At 36.1% G+C, this 22,536-nt stretch overlaps 1 protein-coding gene and 1 pseudogene across 4 annotated transcripts; both read left to right on the forward strand.

Moving 5' to 3' along the window:
• The first annotated feature begins 1,205 nt into the window (after window positions 1-1,205).
• MBIP (MAP3K12 binding inhibitory protein 1) lies at window positions 1,206-21,444 on the forward strand. 4 transcript variants are annotated; one of them, XM_049766709.1, is made up of 9 exons: window positions 1,206-1,393; window positions 5,289-5,408; window positions 7,093-7,317; window positions 7,428-7,524; window positions 9,892-9,957; window positions 10,191-10,343; window positions 14,162-14,259; window positions 18,788-18,826; window positions 20,879-21,444. In XM_049766709.1, the coding sequence occupies exons 1-9, from the start codon at window positions 1,262-1,264 to the stop codon at window positions 20,990-20,992; spliced, it is 1,044 nt and encodes a 347-aa protein (XP_049622666.1). In that variant the 5' UTR covers window positions 1,206-1,261; the 3' UTR covers window positions 20,993-21,444. The 4 variants fall into 4 exon arrangements, with proteins under 4 accessions (XP_049622666.1, XP_049622672.1, XP_049622677.1 ...); XM_049766715.1 differs by having other exon boundaries at window positions 20,882-21,444; XM_049766720.1 differs by lacking the exon at window positions 14,162-14,259.
• Window positions 3,913-4,022, forward strand: LOC126002947 (uncharacterized; annotated as a pseudogene).
• Window positions 21,445-22,536: the final 1,092 nt, after the last annotated feature.

A 22,536-nucleotide genomic window follows, 5' to 3' on the forward strand; every position in this document is an offset into this window, starting at 1 on the left:
TGTCCATTGTTCTATCGCTCCGGATCCCTAAACCAGTGATTTTTAAAAAGGCATTTCTAGTATAGTTTAATAGTATATATCCCAAAAGTTGTTTCAACTGAACAATAAAATTTTAATGCTAGAACATGACTACAAAATTACAAAGTGCTACAAATATCTTCAATAATGTGATGTTAAAATTATTTTTATTTATGTTTTTATAAAATATATAATATTCCTGCCAATTTAGGACTTGTCTTCCTAATTTTGACGTTGTGTTGCAGGCACTTGCTTGAGTAAAATTCCTATTATATTGAACTGTTTCACTTCTGTCAAACTGTTGTAGGCTGGGCATTTTTACAGTATAACCTGGAGAATAGTAACTGATCAGTCATTTAAAACTGGACGCAATGATTTTTGCAAATGTTAACTAAATACCATTTCCTTGATATTGAAGTGAAACATAAATGAACACTTATATAGTTCTTTTCTCCTCCCCCCCCCCCCCGTTTCTCTTCTCTTTTTAGTTTTTGGGCCACACCCGGTGGGTACTTCTGGCTTACTCCTGGCTGTGCTGGGGGACCATATGGGATGTGGAGGATCGAATTAGAGTCCTCCGCGTGCAAAACAAACGCCCTACCCACTATACTATGCGGGGGGGGGGGGGCATTGTTCTTTTATAGTCTCTCCTTGGTGGAAAAATGAATGTCATTAATCTTGTGTACGTTTTAAGCAACTTTATTGAGATGAATACGTCCTACCCCATTAAGTCAATGAGGCATACAAGTTTCTCCGTGTTTGCAACAACAGGTGTGGGTGCCGCTGCATCCCTGATGAGCTAACATAGCTGTCTTTTTTGCAGACCATTTCATATCACCATTTAATCTTTGTCAACATTATGTTCAAGGCAAAAAAAAAAACACTAACTATACGTCTTACCTTCCTCTCTAAGCATCAAGACAGATTCAGGATTGACAGCTGAGCCCACTAGAGCTTCAGTCAACCCTAAACGTCAAAAACCCACCCAGCCTGGTACATTTCAGCAACTCTCCGGGAGCCGGGAGGGGGGTGGAGGTGGGCGGGGTGAGGGAATTCGTACCTGCCCTTGATTGGCTCTCGTGATTGTCCATCATACTGAGAAGGCGGGGCCTCAGCTTTTTTTCTAAACGCGGCGCAGCTGCTTGGACGTCATCGCCGCGCGACGACAGCTGGAGTGGCAGGGGGCGGGCTGCGAAGGGAACTCGGTGGCGGCGGCGGGGGGCGGCGGCCTTGCGGAGGTGTCATGGCTGCAGCCGCTGCTGAGCTTAGTCGCTCTAGCCTCGGTGACCGGAGCCTGGAAGCGAACGGCAGCCCCAGTGCCTCCCAGGAGGTGCTGTGTGAAATCTTCCGTTCCTGCCATACTCTGGCCACACAAGTGAGTGGGGGACCCGGGCGTGGGAGAGGAGACAGAGGGGGTTGGGAGGGGTCTCCTCCGGTTCCTTGAGAGGAGGTTAGGATTTGGGGGCGTCCTGGGTTGGGGGGCCGTGAGACTCAGCCGGTGCGTGGGAAGGGAAGAGCTGGGCCGCAACTGCGGATGTGACTGTACCTGCTAAGGCTTAACCCAAATCTGCACTCTGTGCGGACTCGGTTTCTTTGCCGTGTTCTCCCCAGCAGTGAGTCCCTTGGTTTTGTTTGGTTTTGTTTGGAGAATGTGGTGTGTGTGTGTGTGTGTGTGTGTGTGTGTGTGTGTGTGTGTGTGTGTGTGTGTGTGTTTGTGTTTGTAAGGGGCGAGAGAGAGAGAGAGAGAGAGAGAGAGAGAGAGAGAGAGAGAGAGAGAGAGAGAGAGAAGGAGGAGGAGGAGGAGAAAAGAAGAAGGAGGAGGGGAGAAGAGGAGGAGGAGGAAGAAGAAGAAGAAGAAGAAGAAGAAAGAAGAAGAAGAAGAAGAAGAAGAAGAAGAAGAAGAAGAAGAAGAAGAAGAAGAAGAAGAAGAAGAAGAAGAAAGAAGAGAGAAAAAGAGGAGAGGAGGAGGAAGAAGAGAGAAGAAAGAGAAGAGGAAGAAGAAGAAAAGAGAGGAGAGGAGAGAGAGAGAGAGAGAGAGGAGGAGGAGGAGGAGGAATGTGTGTAGGGGGTGTGATTTGAATTTATGTTTTTTTGAGTCCCTTGGTTTATTTGAAGTGTGTGTGTGTGTGTGTGTGTGTGTGTGTGTGTGTGTGTGTGTGTGTGTGTAGAGGGGTATGACTTGAACTTATGTTCTTGTGAGTCCCTTGGTTTTATTTCCCTCCTCCCCCCCACCCCCCGCTTTCTGCAAGTTGTATGACTCCCCTTTCAAATGCGGAGGAATAAAATAATGTAAAAATATTTCAATAGCAAGTTGGCTGAGTTATGCATGATTGAGACTGCTTCAGAACACTTGTTTGACTATTGAGTAGTTTAACTGGTTTATTAGATGGCTTTGGCAGAAGTGTCATCTTAAAACTAGGTTTATAAAAAAAAATGCTGCTTACTCTATGACAGTCATGTCATTCCTTGTTTCCTGAAAAAAAAAATGTAAATGAGAACTTGAAAGGAGACTTATTTGCTTTTATTTATATCTGAGCCGTAATATTTTCAGGGTATAAAAGTTTATTATGGGGCTGGAGTGAATGCGTGTAGTTGGCACAGCAGGCATTTGAGTGGAAAGTGATGCCAACTTTTTTGAAAATAGACTTTTGTGAAAGTCTTGGACTGAGGTGAACCAGTGCATTTTTTAAAGCTTATTTTAAAATCCTAATATGTGTGTAGTGTGACTTACGTAGTTTTATTCCGATGTAATGGGAAAATTATCAATTGAATTTTCTACAAAATAAACTTTTGACATTTAGTTGTTTACCAAAGATTTACTTAAATTTAAGTAAAGATTAGGGGACTTTTGCTTTTTATTAATATTTCAGTCTTTAGAAGATTTGTAAATGCTTAAACGTTTGAGAAGTTTTAATGGTATGAGCATTGGAACTAAGGTTTATTCTTATGTCAGAACAAAAGTTTTTCTTTACCTGTAACTTACAGTTTTTTTTAATGATGACATTTTTAAATATAAATAAGTAGCGATTGAAAGATCTTTGAAATATTTTGTATAGGTCATTTAAAAACTTTATTTAAAAGTTACACATTTAGTCTGATGGTATAAGGAGATGTGATTAAAACTTTCTTATGTCATCTCTGTAAATGCTCAGGGCAAATATTTGTTTTGTTAATGTCACACAGTGAAGGGACTATCTACACAAGGATCAAAAAGTAAGGCTTTTTCAAATGCTAACCATTTTGATGATACATGTTGTGTTTCAAGACCAGAATTCATTAAACATGTCTACTACACATATAAAATTACCCTTGGAGTAAATCACATTTTTTTTGAAGAGACAAGTTCAAAGACTATATTTTCAGTTGTATATTGTAACAACCTAAATTTTGCATTTTGTATAATATAATTGTATTGTTAGCATTCTTCAATATGAAACATAAAAATGGAATGCTAAAAATTATTTTTAGCTTAGATTTCAAATTTATTGATTTAACCATACTGCTTATATCTAGGCAGCCAGTTTTACCAGATTAAAGAAATATATTCTGTAACCTTGAGATTTTTATATTAATTAAAGTTTTTACTGAAAATATACATTTAAGTAGTTCATATTAATGGCGACTACCACATTTTTGAGTGACTGACTTACAAATATAGATTGTTCGATAGGGTAAAATATATAGAATTCATTTTATTAATAGGAAATTTGTTAAATAACAAGATGTAATAGTTTTAAAGTTAACTTATAACATTATGTTACATAAAAGATCAGGTATTCTTAATGTCCTTAATTGTGTATATAGTTTTGCTGAATTAAAATGAGAGTATCCTAAATGTTAAGATTTTATTTGTTTTTGTTTTGTTTTTTTTTTTTCCTTTAAAAAAAGTGTTGGATCGCTTCTCAGCCTTTTGGCTAAGATCAAGTGTAGTAAAAAAAGTGTTGGATTTGTTTTCATTACCACTAATTATTGATAACTTTGTTATAGTTGACTGTAGATCTTTCTGAGCTATATAAAAGTATGAAGATAATTTAACTTATCTTAGTAATATAATTATATAACATAAATTTAGATTAATGTAATCAATGTATTCTTTTAATTAACTTAATAGAAACTAATCTGCACATTGATGAATCTTCTTTTTCTTCTACATGTCTAATATAGACTTTAAATATCTGGTATAATGTTTTGAGGTGGTAATTTTCTGTCTTAACAGAATTCACTCAGTAGAGTGCCTTTTTTGGGAACCCTTCTCTTTGGTTCTTTGTGTAGTGATTCATCCTTTTGTTTTCTCATCATAATTCATGTGCTATCTATCACGAACTATTTGAATTAATAGTAACACTTTATTTTTTATCAAACATCACTAGTGATTTCTGAGAAAGTAATTTGCTGTGCAAGTATATGTAGCTTATAGTTTGTCATAAAAATGTGTCCTTAAGAAAAGTTAGTGTCAATCCACTTTTAATCAGTTTAAAAGACTAGAGATATGCACACTTCATGCTTTTAATCTAATATTGAAATTTTTATATTCAGACAGTTTTCTTTATATAATTGCATTTTAATTGCACTGAAAATTCAGTTGGCCACGGATATCCAATTTTTATTAGATGAGCCACACATTTTCCTAGAAAATACTGTTTAGCGGAATCTGGCCATTCTATCTAATTTATTTTTTCACTGTTCTTTAGTGTTTTTTAAATTAAATAATAATATTTTTGAGGTAGATAAGCATCTTAATATTGAATTAGACTTTATAAAATGAGTAATCTTGATATTATTTTAAAATTTGGCTGAAATTGAAAATAATGAAAGTGATTCAGAAGACATTAGGTATGTTACCAATTTAGCAAGAAGGCGTGGATATTTTTGAACTTTGATAGATTTGTTTGCTGCCTATTTAACATTCAAAATAGACTTATGAGAAATACCTCTATGTTAACAGCAATCCAAAGTTTGCTAGATTTTTTTTTACTCTATTAAAGAAGCTTTATATTTTTTTGTTTGTCTTTTATAGTTTCACATGTAGATGATCCTCTCTATAGCCCAGGAATCAAATTGGAATGAAAGGTTTTGTTATTTCATAAAATTTGCTCTTTCTAGGCTCTCTGAAATGAAAACTATGTTTAGCATTTTCAAGTATTATTTGAAACTTGGTATATTTGAGCTAAACTAAGTATGTTATGCGGTAGAAGTCTTATTTTGTGGTAATACCATATGTAGTATTTAATTCTGTAATTTTAGTGATGCTACTGGTTGTCTTTTTGAAGCTTAACCTCAAAGATGATGTGGTGAAAATTACAGTCGATTGGAACAAGCTCCAGGGTCTTTCAGAAATACAACCTGCTTTGCTCTTTAGTGCACTTGAGCAACACGTCCTGTATTTACAGGTAAATTTCTTGTTAAAAGTATTAACTTGATAGTAGTGAAAATTAATTGTAGCAAAATATTAAGTTGCTATCTTTGTCAGTTCTCTCAGCACTGTGTTAACAGTATTTTTAATAAAGCCTGCTTCATCCAGATTGGACCAAATCTATTCATTTACGTAGTTATCTAAGGGCCAACATGGATATGAAGAGTGAATGGATGCAATTCTGTTCAACTCTGGACTGAAAATTCAATACAGTTCCATCTTTGGTGGGTTATAATTAAGCAATAAGACACGGCAGGTGTGTGTCATGCTATGATAATGATTCCATGCCTTGGGTGAGTTTGGAGGCTCATGGAGTGCTTTCAGTGGTTCAAGAAGTGGCATTATCCCAGCATGACACATCCTGGAGTGTCTATTGCAATTAAACAGTTTCAGCATAGTTTTAAAAAGAAAGTAATTTCTGTGACATTAATGTCTCATCTTAGTAAGTAGCCAGTCACTATTTTGTCTTTGCTTCTTCTTAACAACTTGAACTAATTTATCTTTTCTCTGGGAAGTCTACATTGAGTTGTTGTTTATAGTAGTATTAGTATATTTTAAAAATAGTTCAGTCTAATGACTCAACAATATTATGACCTTATTGATATCTACTTGAACATCTCTGCAGTTATGATTGATGTGAGTTTGCAGTTGTCTCTAATCAAAGTGTAAAGTAATTGCCATAAAGGTAAGTGGAAGAACTATTTGGTCAGTTTATTGCTACTGAGATATTACAAGATTTCAGAAGAGTAATTTGACAGATAATAGAAGACAACTTGTGGCATAAAATAATTAGAGCATGACAAATATTGTTGTGCTTTGATTAATAGACTAGACATCAATTTTCAGTTCTTATTGCCAATGGGAAATTTAAAATCTGTTTCATGTTAAAAGATATTGTTATCCCAGGTTTTAAAGGGCAGAAGCAGTGAGCCATAGAACTCAGCTAGAACCTAATTGTGGGGGGAAGTTTGTAAAAGGATAGTATAATCTACATTGCACAACAGTTTTCTTTCCTCTGAAATATAGTGATAGGCACCTTTCTCTTTCCAACTTTGGATCATGGTATGTTATTTTTGCCTTCTTTCTTTACTTCTTAAAATTTTTAATTTCATGACCCAAGATGAGCCTGCCGTATCAGGAAGAGCCTAAGTGTTCACTCACCATAACACCTATAGATGCCATGTCTATGCTCTATCAATCACTTTGGCCAACTGTGTTTCAAGTGGATACAGTGATACAGTGATGATGCAGGGCTCTGCTGAGTAGGACCAGTGGCTCTTGTATTAAGGAGGAAAACGACCAAGCCTTACTGTTATGAGGAGGCATTCTGAAGGACATATTAATTAAGTGGCATTGGTGCCAAAGACTGACAATTGATTTGGCACAGAATAAAACATGAGTGACAGAATGACTCCCTCTAAGCTTTCCTTGTGTTTTCTTTCTTAAAAAAAAAATGAACCACATAAACTAGATTTATAACAGTAATAACCATAGTAGCAGAAAACAGCAAATTCATGTGGTCGGATGTATGTATTCAAATAGGCCAACTTTCAGATTTAGTTCTTTAAATATTACATTTACTTAGGATAATTTGTGTAATACGTTGACTGTAAAATTTTGATCAGCTTGAACCTCCAGAGATGAAATTGTATTCTTCTCAGCCCTTATTAGCAAAACTTCAGCCTCTGATTAAAGAGGAGGCTATAACTGTTGTTGAAGAGAAAGAAAAAGCAGAAACAGGGAACAAGGATGAAGTCAATGCCAGATTCCCCATTGATGGCCTTCAAGAGGAAGAAAAACATGAAGATTGTGATCTAGGAGATGTGAAAAAAATCAAGAGCCATTTTGATCCAGAAATAGTCCAAATAAAGGCTGGAAAAGCAGAAGTAAGAAGTTATCTTTTAGGCTATGGTTATTTTTGGGGAGGTGGCAAGCATAAGATTTCTAAGTCTTACTGTGTTTAAGTTGTTAACACTTGCATACTTATTATTTATAGATTGAAAGACGAATATCTGCATTTATTGAAAGGAAACAAGCTGAAATCAATGAAAATAATGTCAGGGAATTTTGCAATGTTATTGATTGTAACCAAGGTAACTACTTACTAGTTTATTGTCATAGCACAGTTTTTGTTTTTAAAATGTACCACTTGAAGATCATCATTTATTTCACAGTTTTATAAACTAAGGCAACAATTTTTCCTGAATAGTAAGAGACTATTGCAGAAAATGGCTTTCATTTTGACTATATAAAAAAAAAATTAAATAAATGCTAACATAAAAGAGCTAACTTTGCCCAGGGGAAGACCGATTGAAGAATTTAATGAAAATGACATGTGAGTGGCTGGGTTACTCCATCTCTAGTAAGAAGGAACTGAACCAGATCAATTTCTATCCTGTAAATAAATGTACTTATAAAATTGTGATACTAATATCTTTTAAGTGAACTTAGTAAAATTAATACTTCTTAAGAGGGAGCAATTTTATGATTATTCCAGAACTGTTTGAAATGTTTCCATTATACAACTAGTGTGTCACAAATCTTTAGGAAGACTTTGATATCTTGGGTTTATTTCTTTTCTTTCATCATGCATAGTTACTATTTTTAAAACCAGATTCTCCTTTTTCTCTCCATCTGACGCTATAGTACAAAGTATTGCAAAGTATTGTAGATAGCTCATACACAGGCATAATAATCTGAACAAGTATTTCTTAGGAAATTTATGGAGACAGGTTCATGATTGGAATGAACATTTTTCTTACTGATATACAATCTCTTACCTGATAATTATGAATACAGTTGTCAGAAGAATCTAGAATTTATTTCATTATATTGATAGTCATTTTTTAATAGTGAAATAAACAGGCTCAACTTGTCCCAATTTCCATCTTTTCAGCTATTAATTTTTCTCTTGGAGAAAATAATTTTTTTGAAGCAGGTTGGCTTCAAACAGGTGCAACAGTGATAAAAAAAAAAAAAAACCTTAGGTTCAATGATCCAACTGCAAGCAACCATGAGAAAGGGTGTGATGAGGAGCAAGCACATGTGTCACTAATGTTATTCCTCTGTTCTCCCTGCTAACTCTATTATTATAAATCAGCAGGGGATAGAAATTGACAAGAATTGAAATGCTCAGCAGGATTCCCTGGCCCATTCAATTCCTTGCTGGATCAAAACAGCATTCGTAAGAATTGCTGTGGAGAGTGACTAACACTCATACATTCACTATCTACATCATTCCGAATTTCTCACTGATGGGTCAGCTCATCTATATATTTGGAATATAAATCTGGAATTGTTGATTTTTTTTTTAACTCTTTGCTCCTATAAATATACTTTGAATTGCCTCAAAGAAAAAAGTGTTTAGTGAATAGATGAATGGATATATAGATAAACATTTTTTTAGGGATACAAGTTTTTAGTTGAAAGTATATGTGAATATATATGGATAAGTTAAATTTTAAATGTTATTCATAGTATTTTAGCAGAATTATTAAGGATAGTTGAGCTGAAGAGATACTAATGTTTCTTTTCCATTCCATTGGACCTTTCAAACTTAAATGGACTTATTTTTAAAGAACATTTTTCAGTGTCTTTTTTGCTGTGATTCATTTTTATTATAAAACAATACAGGGACATTTATTTAGAAATGTACAATAATACATGGTTTTATTATTTAAACATTTTATCTTATTTGAAATGTTTATATATTATGTTCACATCTTTCCAATTTTCCCTTTTGGTTTATCACTTACTTTATAATCTCATTGAAACAAAATTGTACTCTTCATTTTAGGGGGGAGAACCAATTTTCACAACTTATCTTAAAATTGCACTTTTTGAAAGAGGCAGCTTATAAAGAGGTAAATGCCTTTGTGGTTAGAGATTTTTTAAGTGAGTATTGGCAATTTAGGGAAATTGAAGAGGAACATATTACACTTGAGATTTCAAGATCATTTTGTGTGGAGTTTTCAAAATGAAAGTGTTAAATGTATAATTCTTTTTATTAGGTGTTCACTAATTTGATTAGTATGTAATTTCAAAAGTGCTGTATTTTTTAAAAAGCATTCAGTAGTAATTCTGTTTTCTTAAATTCCTATGCTGAAGCAAAGGTGAATTAATGTTTCCTTGGCTTATATATATCTATCTAGCTATACTACCTAGAGTATAAAATTACTTTCTCTAAAACTCTGCAGATGGTTTTTAAGGATACAAATTTTTATTAAAAAGTATATTCAGTGATATCATTATATGTTGCTGATTTTGGAAATTAGATAAGAAGATTAGATTTTATGATAAATTTAATATGGGAAAGGTTATCAAATTTTATCATGTATGTGATGGTAATTTATTATGTAAAATGCTACTTATTATTAACTAATATGAATTAGAAATTTATCAAAATCTCAATATTTGAAATAAAGACTATATTTAAACTTTATACTTTACATTCTCCTTAGAAAATAGTTGTGCAAGGACTGATGCCGTTTTTACCCCTTACCCTGGATTTAAAAGTCATGTAAAAGGTAAATATTTGTGACGAATCATATTAATTAGAGAAACAGCTTAGATTATAAACAAAATTGAATAGAAATAGCATCTGTGTTTAAAGTTTGCTTATTTTATAACTAAATCTGGCCTTTAGACATGGGCTGATAATTAGCTGATCTTAACAAAAGACTGTAAAATGTTGAAGAGAAAAGATTTTCTTATTTTTTTTAAATGTGAATGTATGTAGACTCAAAGTCTCTTGACTTAGTTTCTAGAGTTGTGAATACGTACGGACCCCAGACTAGACCAGAAGGAAATCAAGGGTCAGCTCACAAATCTAACAGCCTGCTCCGAGATTGTGGGAATCAGGCTGTGGAAGAACGACTACAGAACATTGAGGCCCATTTGCGTTTGCAGACAGGTGAGCAGAGTTCTAGGTGGGGCCTCTTGATGTCCTTTTGCCAGTGGCTAAAAAAATTCCTGGTCATTTAGTCACCACAGTTTTCTTGTACACCTGTTGTGGACAAAACATTCCTTTCTTTATTTTTCCTTGGTACATACCTGGTGGTGTTCAAAGGTTACTCCTGGTTCTGCACTCAGGAATTAGTCTTGACATTCCTGGGGGACCATATAGAATGCTGGGGATAGAATCAGTGCAAGGCAAACACCCTAGCCACTGCAATATTTCTCTGGCCCTGGACAAAGTATTATTAACTAGATACAAAAAAAAAAAAAAAAGAGAGAGAGAGAGAAAGAGCCAAACATGGTCTTTGCTGTTATCTGCTGTTGATGCTCTTTTTTCTCTTTTTTTTCAACCAATTGAAAGTATTAGATGAGAAGAGATTTTAAGTGTTCCAAGTACTTCTTTGAGAGTTCTGTATTAATTTTAATATTTTTTCCTTTTATTTAAACACCATGGTTACAAAGTTATTCACTTTTGGGTTTCAGCTTTACAATGTACACCATCTTTTACCTGTAAATATTTCCTGCTACCAATGTCCCCAGTTTCCCTCCCACCCTCACCCCTGCCTTCTGGGCCAGGCATTTTACAACCCACCACCCCTTTCACTCTCCCTATTTCTTTTTTAGACACTGTGGTTAGCATTGTAGTTAATGAAAGGGTACTGTGCCTATCACTTTATCTCCATTCAGCACTGAATTCTTGTCCAGAGCAATTAGTTCCAATTGTCATTGTCTCTACCCTAACTACACTGCTCCAGTACTTGTGGCGAGCTCCCTACTGTGGACCGGTCCTCCTGGAACAGATTTTAAATAAATTCTGACAAGCTATTTATTATAGTTCCAGCTACAAGCTATGGCACTCTTTCCTGCGACAGTTCCATAACTGAACAGTGATCACCTCTTATTCTTATCTCCCACTGTGCTAGGAACAAAGTGTAGATGAATTTTATGCTAGTCCTCAAAGATCTCTCAGTGTAGATAAGAATGTAAATAAATAAATTCCTTAGAGGTTTAGTACCTTACCATTTATTGAATAATACTAAGTGCCCATCACTGAGAAGGCATGTGTACATGTTTATTTGCTTCATATTTACTAAGTGCCAGATGAGGTACCCATGTTGTTATTGTCAAGTGAAAAACAAGTGCAGAGCGCCTGAGCAACCTGCTCTAGGAAGTAGGTGACAACCAGACACCTTCCGTATGAGCTTCATTCACTGCAAAACTTGAGACTCCCTCTTCTTTATTATGCCAGGTCCTTTGTATTCTGTCATCTAAATTTTTGTCAAATCTTCTCACTACTATCAACCTTCCCAGCCACTCTTGTACAAAGTTACTAAGTGATGGTTTTGTTACTTGGTTTTGCTTTTTTAGTTCTGTGTTTATTTTGCCTCAAGTGGTGCTTAGGAGCTTCAGGGTCATTGGTCATGGGGTGGGTAGTTTAATGCTAGGGCCTCAAGATACTGTGATTCTCTGGCCCTGTTGTGCCAGGGAATACCCAGGCCACCCTAGCAGTGCTCAAGGGGCCAAGGCCTTTATTGGTGGTGGTGAGGAATAAACACCAGTTCATGCACAGTGGTTTAAAACCACCTCTCTAGACCATTCTCTTCCCTGTGACTCAATCAATTTTTCAGAACTCATCTGATCTTGGTCTGACTATTCCTCAGCTCAAAATCTTTTAATGGCTGGGCCAGAGATAGCACAGTGGTAGGGTGTTTACCTTGCACACAGCCGATTCAGGATGAATGATGGTTCGAATCCCAGCATCCCATATGGTCCCCGATGCCTGCCAGGAGCAATTTCTAAGCACAGAGCCAGGAGGAACCCCTGAGCATCACCAGGTGTGAACCTCCCCCAAAAATAAACAACAACAAAAAATAAAAATACTGATGAATATCTACCAGTGTGCCAAGCACTTTTAGTTTAGAGTGTGGAGCCTGCAGATCGAACTCATTTGTGTAAGGTGTGCACTCCATCACTGAGTTACACTTCCAGTGTAGCTACCTGTCAACTACTATTTTAGATGCCCAGGATACTAAGATGATGCAATCATAGGTACTGGTTTCAATGAATAGGGAAGTAGAATGGTACTAAGCTCTGTGTGCTGCATTGATGGCTCTTGAAAGGTATAGAAATAAACATGATATTTCCAGTAAAGGAAGCATCAAGAACAGAACCAGATGAAATTACTTTCTTTCCTTATTCAAGAGCAAGAATAGCCAAGATCCTAAGATTAAAAATTACATTCACAAAATAAAGAAACCTTTTTAGAGATTTTATATTTAACAAGTTGATGCATTTGATATGAAAATTTGCCCATATTCTTTAATTGCATAATGATTGTTTAATCATGTATTCATTCAGTCAGTAAATACTGTGCACCTGTGTAGACTGTGAACGACATGGTGTGTGTGGTTGTACAAGTGACTCCCAACCACACCCAGTGGATGAAATGCCAAATACTTATGCTTTGGAACGTAGCCTAGATGAAAGAAACTAACAAATAAGCATGATGTGCAGAATGATCAGTGGTAGTGTGATGGTTTAGAGAAAAATAGGGAAAGAAGATGGAGAGTTTCAGGGAGGGGGAAAGCAATAGGTTTGGCTTTATGTCAAAGAGGACAGATTCCTTCCTCTCATAGGTGTTAAATTCTTGGATCATCTGGGTGGTGCTCAAGGCTTAGTTCCTGGCTCTGCCTTCATTCCTGGTGGGGTTCCAGGTATCATATATGTTTTTTGGAATTGAACCATTCGCATGTAGGGTAAGTGTCCTACCTGCCATAGCATCACTCCAGCCCTTTCCCCCTTCCCCCCATTAAATTAATGAGAATAAACCTTTTGTATGTGGAAGTAGAAGGAACCATAAATTTTAAAGCAATGAAGGTATAGTTGGCCAGTTGAATAACAGAAGATAATGACCAAGTGACAGAAAGGAAACAGATGGAGGAATTTATGGACTACTGTAAATGTATGATTTTTAAAGTTTGCATGAGATTGGAAGGTTTTAGGGTTAGAAGTGACAGCGTCCAACTTAGCAATTGAAATGTTTATTGGCAGACTGGAGAGAGAACTCAAAAGACTAAGCATATGCTGTGCATGCTGGAACCAGGTTTGATACTGAACAGCATTTATGGTTCCTGAGCAGCACTGTGTGACCAAAAAGAAAAATGAAAAAGAAATAGCCATGCTGAGACTACTTTATAAGTGACTGTTTTGGAAGTGATAATTCAGAGGTGATGCAGGTCTAGAGCAGAAAGCTGCATTGGAGGAGCAGAGAAATAATATAAATTATGATCATAACCTTGAAATTTGAGTGACTGATTATGCTCTCTCTCCCATAGAAGGCTTGGTAAGAATTATGCTAAAGCCCTTCTTTACCATTCTTCAAGGTTAAAGGAGAAAATTCGGCCTGTATTGAGGCATACAAATTGAAGAAAATAATGCGCTTATTGAATTGTTGGTTGTCTTTAGGATTTTTATTCTCCCCAAATCTATTAAAAATGCACTTTGTTTTGTACAGAAAGTGTTTATGTTTAGTATCTTGTTAAATGAATGTAACATAAAGCAAAGCTCAGATTAACATAGGAAGCAAAATTGGACTTGAAGAGAGGCATATGATATATTTTATAGCATAGTTTGAGCTGAGGATTTCATTTTGTTTAACTTTTGTCAACTTAACTAAATTATTTCTTTGCCCAAGTGTTTTTTGCATGATAGTTTAAGGATAAATTTGATAGAAGAAAATTATGTAGTTTCTTGGAACTGTTTTAATGTGTTTAGGTGGTCCAGTGCCAAGGGACATTTACCAGAGAATTAAAAAACTTGAGGATAAAATTCTTGAATTGGAAGGCATCTCTCCTGAGTACTTTCAGTCTCTGGTAAGTATATATATATAGAAACATATATATTATTGAATATAATATATACATTTAATACACAAATACATAGTAGTGAGTTCTATATAATATATATTTTATAAAATATATTAATTATGCATATATAGTTTTTTTTTCAGCCATATCTGGCAGTGTTCAAGGGCTGCTTTTGGCTCAGTGCTCATAGATTACTCCTGGTAGTACTTAGGGGACCTTGTGGTGATCCAACTTCTGCATTCAAGGCAAGTGCTTCAGTATATGCCTTGGCCTAAGAATAACATTACTGATTTTTTTAAAAAAATTGTTGTATTTTGTGATCATACATATCTGTGCTCAAAGCTTACTCTCATCTTTGCTTTTAGGATCACTCCTGGTGGTGGTCAGGGGACCATATGTGGTGGTAGGAATCACTTGTCATATGCAGAACAAGTGCCTTACAGCCCTGTACTGTTTCTCTGGCCTTAAGTTTAATACTTTTCTTTTAAAAAGTCATTTTATTTATGCATATATTTCACTCATTGATCTATATGTGAAAGATGAATGAACACACTGCGTAGTTGGTTGTCTAGTTTTCTAAAAATTTTGATTTTCAGTATTGTATTATAGACTTAAAATATTCATTAAAGAGTACTTTTATTAAAAATTGCCCAAATTCTCAAATTTACTCTTTTGATGGCATGATAAATCAGCCTAGAAAGCAGTCAGTTCTGTCACTGTGAATTTTCTATCTTGGAATAAACAAAGCTTCCTCTGGGTTTTGCTGTCAGTTATCCCATCTGTCTCTTTAATTCATGCTGTCCACAGACAGCATGTCTGTGAAACAAATAGACATCCACCTTTGTTTTTACCTTAATCACCAGACCTTTCGGAAGCTTAGTCTATAGTTGTCCTGTTCATCAACTTTAGCATTGATTCACAATCCTTTATCCAAGTTTTACTAAGGATCTTTGTCACATGAGCTTGTTTCACACCAGTAATTTTGTGTTTTGTGTGCCACTTTTCAGTCTTCTAGATGATTAAGCATCATACTTGCCTTTTCTGAAGTTTGAATTTTTTCTTCTTTTTTTTAAAAAGGAAGAACCATATTTTTTTTTTTTTTTTTTTTTGGTTTTTGGGCCACACCCAGTAACGCTCAGGGGTTACTCCTGGCTATGCGCTCAGAAGTTGCTCCTGGCTTGGGGGACCATATGGGACACCGGGGGATCGAACCGCGGTCCATCCAAGGCTAGCGCAGGCAAGGCAGGCACCTTACCTTTAGCGCCACCGCCCGGCCCCGGAAGAACCATATTTGAAAGAGGTAAAATAAAGTAAAAGTAAACAAAAAGTTTTAATTCACTAAATTTTAGTGACTTAGGTAAATTTATTTTTGAAAAAATAGTATTTTTTCTATTGGCATGGGTCAGTATATGACTGTTGGAAATATCTTTAAGTATATAGCAGTTTTTTTCAAAGTTTTACATTGTATTTTAGAGTTAGGTACTGAAAAGAAATATTGCCACAGGCCAGGAAGGTAGTTCAGTGGTAGAAATATATCTGCATTTGCGAGACTCTGGGGTCTATCCCCAGCAAAAAGATGTATCTCCAGTCTTAGAAGGGAGAAGGGCCCGGAGAGATAGCACAGTGGTGTTTGCCTTGCAAGCAGCCGATCCAGGACCAAAGGTGGTTGGTTCGAATCACGGTGTCCCATATGGTCCCCCACGGTGTCCCATATGGTCCCCCATGCCTGCCAGGAACTATTTCTGAGCAGATAGCCAGGAGTAACCCCTGAGCACCGCTGGGTGTGGCCCAAAAACCAAAAAAAAAAAAAAAAAAAAAGAAGGGAGAAGAAATTTCTCACAATTAGAGCGGTTAATCTTAAATATGAAAAAATTAGAATGTTTCATGGTGCTGGAGATTATGTTATCATCCTTGAATGTATGCAACTCTGATTCAATTCCCAGCATCACTTACGGTTAGTTTGAGCACAGAGCCAGGCATTAGCACTGAGCACTTCTGTGTGTAGGCCCCAAACAAAAGAAAAAGAAAATGTTTCAGTAATTTACTTACCGCAATCATAAAATGAGATTTATTGATGCATCAAAGATTTATATGCTTATATGAGATTAGATCACTTTGCACACTGCCTACCTTAACACATGGTATTAAGTCTCAGTAAATTCTGGCATTTATATTAGTTTCTGTTAAGTAGCTCTACATATGTGTCTAATTGTAGAACATTGGTGGTTTATAGTGCATAACTAAGATCTTCCCACTTTGGGAATTATTCTTTGAATGTATCCCTTTACGAAACTTTATAAAGATTTATAAAGGTGTCTTTTCCCTCAGCAATTGATAGTAAGTTTCTCACATTTATACCTTTAAAACTTAATTCCTTTAAATATTAGTATTTGATATGACAACAGCATCAGATGCCTCCAGGGAGACTTTTCTCCTTCTCTGATTCTGTTATATAAAAGTTTAAGATAGGGATCATACCAGTAGCACAGCAGATAGGATGTTTGCCTTGCATGCTGCTGACCCAAGTTCTATCCCTGGCATCCCATATGGTGCTTTGAGCCTGCCAGGAGTAACTTCAGAGTGCAGAGCCAGGAGTAACCTCTGAACACCTCCAAGTGTGGCCCCAAAACAAAAACAATAGCAACAACAAAAAAAGCAAAAAAAAAAGTTTAAGGTAGACCTGTCAACCAATCTTGTGAACAAAAGACAAACCCTTCATAACATACTCTTGATTTGAGGCACTTATTGCTTGTACACAGGGTAAAGAATTTGGATAATGTCAGGGTATAGTGAGATTGCAGAAAATTTTCATAGCTGTGCCTAGAAGCTTATAGTCCATTCTGCTGGCCAGTGAGAGGAGAAATTGTTAGATGCATTTGCAAATGGATATGACTTCGAAAATGTATCTAGGGAAAAACAATACTGGGAGAAAATAAGATTAAGGAGACAGCATTAGGTAACTTGAATGTAAAGTGAAATCCTGATCTGAGTTCAAGACAACATAGAATATATTAAGTAGGAAAGAAAAGTTGAAAAAGATCTCAAGTGTTGATCTTTGGATGTGAAAAGACATGAAGTAAGGGTGATTCCAGTTTCTAGTTTCAAAAATGATGCCATATATAATAGAAGTAAGAAAATACAAAGAGGGAGATATTTAGAAGGCATGTATATTTATATGCCTGTTTTTCACTTATTTTTAACCTCTGAAGGACAGGATCTGGTTCATCTGAATCTGCTTCATCCCTGAATACACAGACTAATAGGAATTGAGTAAATGTGAATGAATGGATCACCTGGTAATTACTGGATTTTTGAAGGTGTGTTCACTTTGTCCCAAATCACTGACGGGGGAGAATCTTAACTCTAGGCTGTAACAGTAATTCTGGTGCCAACAATAATCAACACTAATATATAAAGAAATTACATTTAAAAAGTCATATACATTAAAGATATATATATATATATACATATATATTATCAGAAGAGGAGAGCATCTGAAACTAAAAATGTGCACAGGCTATGTGAATCCTTATTGAGCTTGAAGATTGTGGTAATGATAATATCTGGTTAGATATAGAGCTTACTAAATTTCAAACGCATTGGAAGGCTAGGAACAGCACACTAGCCAGTTTGCAATTTTATTGTCATTCATCAGAACACTAAGTTTTTGAAGGAAAAAAAGAAGCCTGTAATTTAGGTACCTGTCTAATGGCATTTGGAATAGTAGTTGTAGATTAGCATAACGGAAAATAGTTTAGGACAATGTTTTTTTCCTTTTCCACCTGTTTATGCACCAGTAGTTGAAAACCACAATTTTAGATCAGTAGGAGATAGTCCACATTTTCTCAATCACATCAACCACAGCCTCTTAAAATGTGTGTACTTGTGATCCCTTTTAGCTGTAGAAATGCAACCTGGGTGCAAACGAGTGTTCATATTCATTAGTTGGGTTTTTTTAATTAATTTTTTGTTTCTGCACATTCATAAATTGATTACTATTGATAAAAATTTTCATGACCACTTCTCCCCCACACCTTTCAACCATACCACCTCTTTTGAGGTCACAACTCACAGATAAAGAAGCTAGGACCTAGAGGAGCTGTGTCTAGCTATTTATACAGACAACCATTATGGCCAAGAGTATTCCTCTTTGTGGTTTCACCCCTTGACCTGGTATTCTAAATTCTCCTTTCCTCTATCTGTTGCTGTCTTGGTATGAAAAGGTTAGTAAAAGGGAAACTAAACAGAAACCCCAAGAGCTACTCTCCACAATCATTAAGACTCTTCAGAAGTTCACCATTAATGGAAGATATGAATTACCAGGAAAGTGCACGTGGCTGCAATGTTACAACTATATGTTTAATATCATCTTTGGAGAATAACTTCCAAAATGTGAAGATAGGTGTCAACTGCAGCTAAGTGCTTATTGAGTTTGACAGCTGTTGTTTCTGCCATGGTTCTTCTGTGTAGTTGCATAGGAAAGAAGACAGATTGTCAAACAATTGAGTATCTTTCTTTTTTATTTTTAATATAGAACTTTTCTGGAAAAAGAAGAAAAGTGCAGCCTCCCCAAGTAAGTTACTGCCATTTTCATTTTGATTTCTGGAAACTTTATTCAATTGTACATCTTTTTTACTAGTAAGTTTCAACTTTATCTACTTACAGGACTTGCCAACTCGAATTTCAGTCTTAATTCTAAAAAAGGGCCATGCAAATGAATGTATTTGAATAAGAGAAATAATTTTATTTCAAGGTCATGGAATGACTTAGATGAGTCAAATATAAATCTGTGTCCTGTTAGTAGTAGAAGGATGTGTTTTTCACAGAACAATGATAAAGACATGATTTAAAGCTCACCCCCTTTCCCTTTAGCAGATACCACTAAAAAAACAGCATCTAAATCAGAAACAGCCTTGGGCAGAGGTTGACTCCAGCCATCCGAACCCACATCCCCACACTGCTGTTATCGTTGGGTTGCTTGGAATGATACAAGAATACAGTCCCAGTTTCTACCCAGATTCAGATTTTGGTCTTTATGTTAAAGCAAAGAATTTTCAATGAAAATGGAGGAGTAAAATAGTTTTATTTTAGAAATATGAGGGAGAACCCCACAAAGCAAAAGAGAGGAATTAAGCACCCCACGTTGGTAACTGTAGAAGAACTAGTGTGTCATAAAGGAGGTTGTACTACAGAGTAGAGGTGTATGGGTCAATGCAGAGTGGCTTTAGGAAGCTGATTTTTCAGGTATTTATCCCCAGATTGTCTCAGCATCTGCTAAGGAGAAACACCAAGGAGGACTTTTGGCTACAGTGGTCTCTCCTGGACAGAGTCTGGCCTCTGTTCTGAGTGGGCTTGAAAATTTCTTTATCAGAATATACTGCCTCTACCAAGCATTCTCTCTCTCTCTCTCTCTCTCTCTCTCTCTCTCTCTCTCTCTCTCTCTCTCTCTCTCTCTCTCTCTCTCTCTCTCTCTGTCTCTGTCTCTCTCTCTCTCTCTCTCTCTCTCTCTCTCTCTCTCTCTCTCTCTCTCTCTCTCTCTCTCTCTCTCCTCTCTCTCTCTCTTTTTTTGTAGCTCCCTGAAACATATCACTGAGAGACCTACTATCTGGCCCCCTACCTTACCACTGTATTAGTTGAATCTTTCTTGATAAGGTCTTTTTTGTTTTGGTTTTTGTTTTGTTTTGTTTTTTTGAGTCACTCCTGGCAGCGCTCAGGGGTTACTCCTGGCTCTATGCTCAGAAATCGCTCCTGGCAGGCTCAGGGGACCATATGGGATGCGGGGATTCAAACAAACGACCTTCTGCATGCAAGGCAAATGCCTTACCTCCATGCTATCTCTCAGGCCCTGATAAGGTCTTTTTTTTTTTTTTCTCTTCTTTCTTCCCTTTCTATAAGGTCTTATTTCTAATAGTGGTAAGTGTAGCATATTTTGGGGAGATGTGGAGGCCTCCAGGCAGTACTCAGGAGGCCTGGGTGCCATGCATGATGGTCCTCACCCTGTTTTGGGGCCTGCTGATTCAGAGCCAGGGTCCATTGATGCTGGGTTATTTGGGCCAACCTAGCCATGCTCAGGGAATACTGAGTTGCACACATGAGCTACACACAGAGGTGACCTGAGGACCCATGTGGTTCCAGGAATTGAACTCAATGCCTAGTGCATGTAAGTCATGACTCTAGCCCTTTGAGTTATCTCCTTAGCCCTTGTATTACATAGTGTGCAGTTAGAAAATTTTGAGGATCTAATTTTTTTTCCTCAACGAGGTTGATAACAATTGATGACTCAAAGGTGAATTTCAAGCAGTTAAAGTAATCCTAAAATTTAGGTTTAACTTTTGCTATTGATTCATGAGAATGGTCAGAAAAAAAAATAAGATCAGTTTTTAAAAGTATAATAGATTTAGGGGAACTTTATCAATAGGAAAGAGAAAGAAATATGTTAGCCTTATGGTTTTATGCCTTTAAATTTATGGTAAAGCTTATATATATTGACTCTTAAAACTTTTTATGAGAAAAAAAGACACGTGATCTGCTTTTGGGTATTTTAAATATTTTAGTTCATTTAACACATATGTATCTGTTTGAAGAGATTTCAGTCTTAGTCAGCAATCTGTGTTACTGTTTACAGCAGAACTACTCACTGGCTGAACTTGATGAGAAAATTAGTGCCCTGAAACAAGCCCTGCTCAGAAAATCAAGAGAAACAGAATCCATGCAGCTTACCACCTTCCATGAAAATTGACCCTCCTTTTGTCATCTTACTTGCTTATGTGTGTAGTGCGCATGTAGTGTGATTCAGTAGACAGCTGCATCTTTACCTGCATAGGCGTCCTTCTGAAGTCAAGGATTCGTTCCGTGTGAGTCCAGTGGTTATCTTCAAAGATTCCAGTGAGCTTTGGAATAATGCATTTTATGAACCTCATTTTCAGATTTTACTCCCTTCTGTTTTAAAGGAGGTACTTTGGGAACTGAAAAAAAATGGTTTGGAAGTTTGTCTTTTTGTGTAAGTTCAGAAATATGTCATCCTTCCCTAGAAAGGAAGATTCATTTTCAGTAATGAAATTCAGAACTTTATATTTGTAGCACCAGTGTTAGTTTAAATCAGTATTTTGTACATAATTAGGTAAAATAAATTTTAAAAGGCTGCATACAATTTCTTTTTTTAATGTCAATAAACAGTATATTGTACCTTTATCTCTTTATTGGCTGTGTGACCTTGAGTGCTGTGCAAAATTAATATCCTTAGTTGTAAGGTGGGATCACAATAATAGGTTCTAAAAATGTTGTGAAAAGAAAAAGTTACTATCATACATGTTTAAAACTACGACCCAGGGTAAGTGCAAGCTATTATTACATAGAATGCATTCCTCTTTGGAAATAGTTAAGATGTTGCAAATTATAGTCCTTTCCCTGGGAGCCTCACCTTTTTATAATGATCCAGTTACACTATGTTTCCATAGTTGCAAATTAAACACTGACATTGTATGGCCACATTTGAGGAGTATATGTTTAGGTTAAAAGTTGTTTGTTGCAAGAATTAGAAATCTACCTTAAAAACTTGCAAAAGGGGAGTTGGTAAAAAGAATCAGAATTTTGTAATTTAATTACAGAAGATATAGCTGGGCATTTTGCAGTCTAGAAAGTTAAGTCTTTTTCTCTAACTACTCACTCCAATGCTTTGTCTAGTTCTGTCTCCATCCACTCTGACTCCTTTGCTTTCTGTGCTTCTGTTCCCTCCAACCCTTTCTGTCTTCCTTTTCTTATTCATTTTTCTCTTATACATATCTATAATCTACTTTATGCTCTGTAGATCATCTTCTCTGAAGGCTGCTCATTTCTGCCTTTCCTCAAAGGGTGACATGTCAACCCTGTCTCCTTAGATTTGGCTTGTTCATGTCTTTGAACTGCTGTTTTCCATACTCTGAAACCAGCTCTGTCAACTTCATTGAACACTTCTTACCTGTCTCTTCCTTAATGTCCTTTCTTCAGAGATGAAATCTAACTCAGTATGACCTGGGGTCTTGATCAATTGTGGCCAGAATGAGGGTTGAGGACCTCTTAAAAGGAAGATGAAGTGAACATACAGTTTGAACACCTATTTGGGGAAACCGTGAAAATATGTCACTACTAATGTGGTAATAGACTGATTCCTTAGTATGTATGATGTATGACACCCAAGAGTTTAAGCTTGATGAGCAAAAATGGGGTCACTATTAATAATAAGGGCTTTCTAATTCCCAAGAGTGTATATGAATAAATTGATTTCACTGATGCCTTACCACTGTA

This window comes from Suncus etruscus, chromosome 2, assembly GCF_024139225.1.
Source record: "Suncus etruscus isolate mSunEtr1 chromosome 2, mSunEtr1.pri.cur, whole genome shotgun sequence".
NCBI classification, from domain to species: Eukaryota; Metazoa; Chordata; class Mammalia; order Eulipotyphla; family Soricidae; genus Suncus; species Suncus etruscus.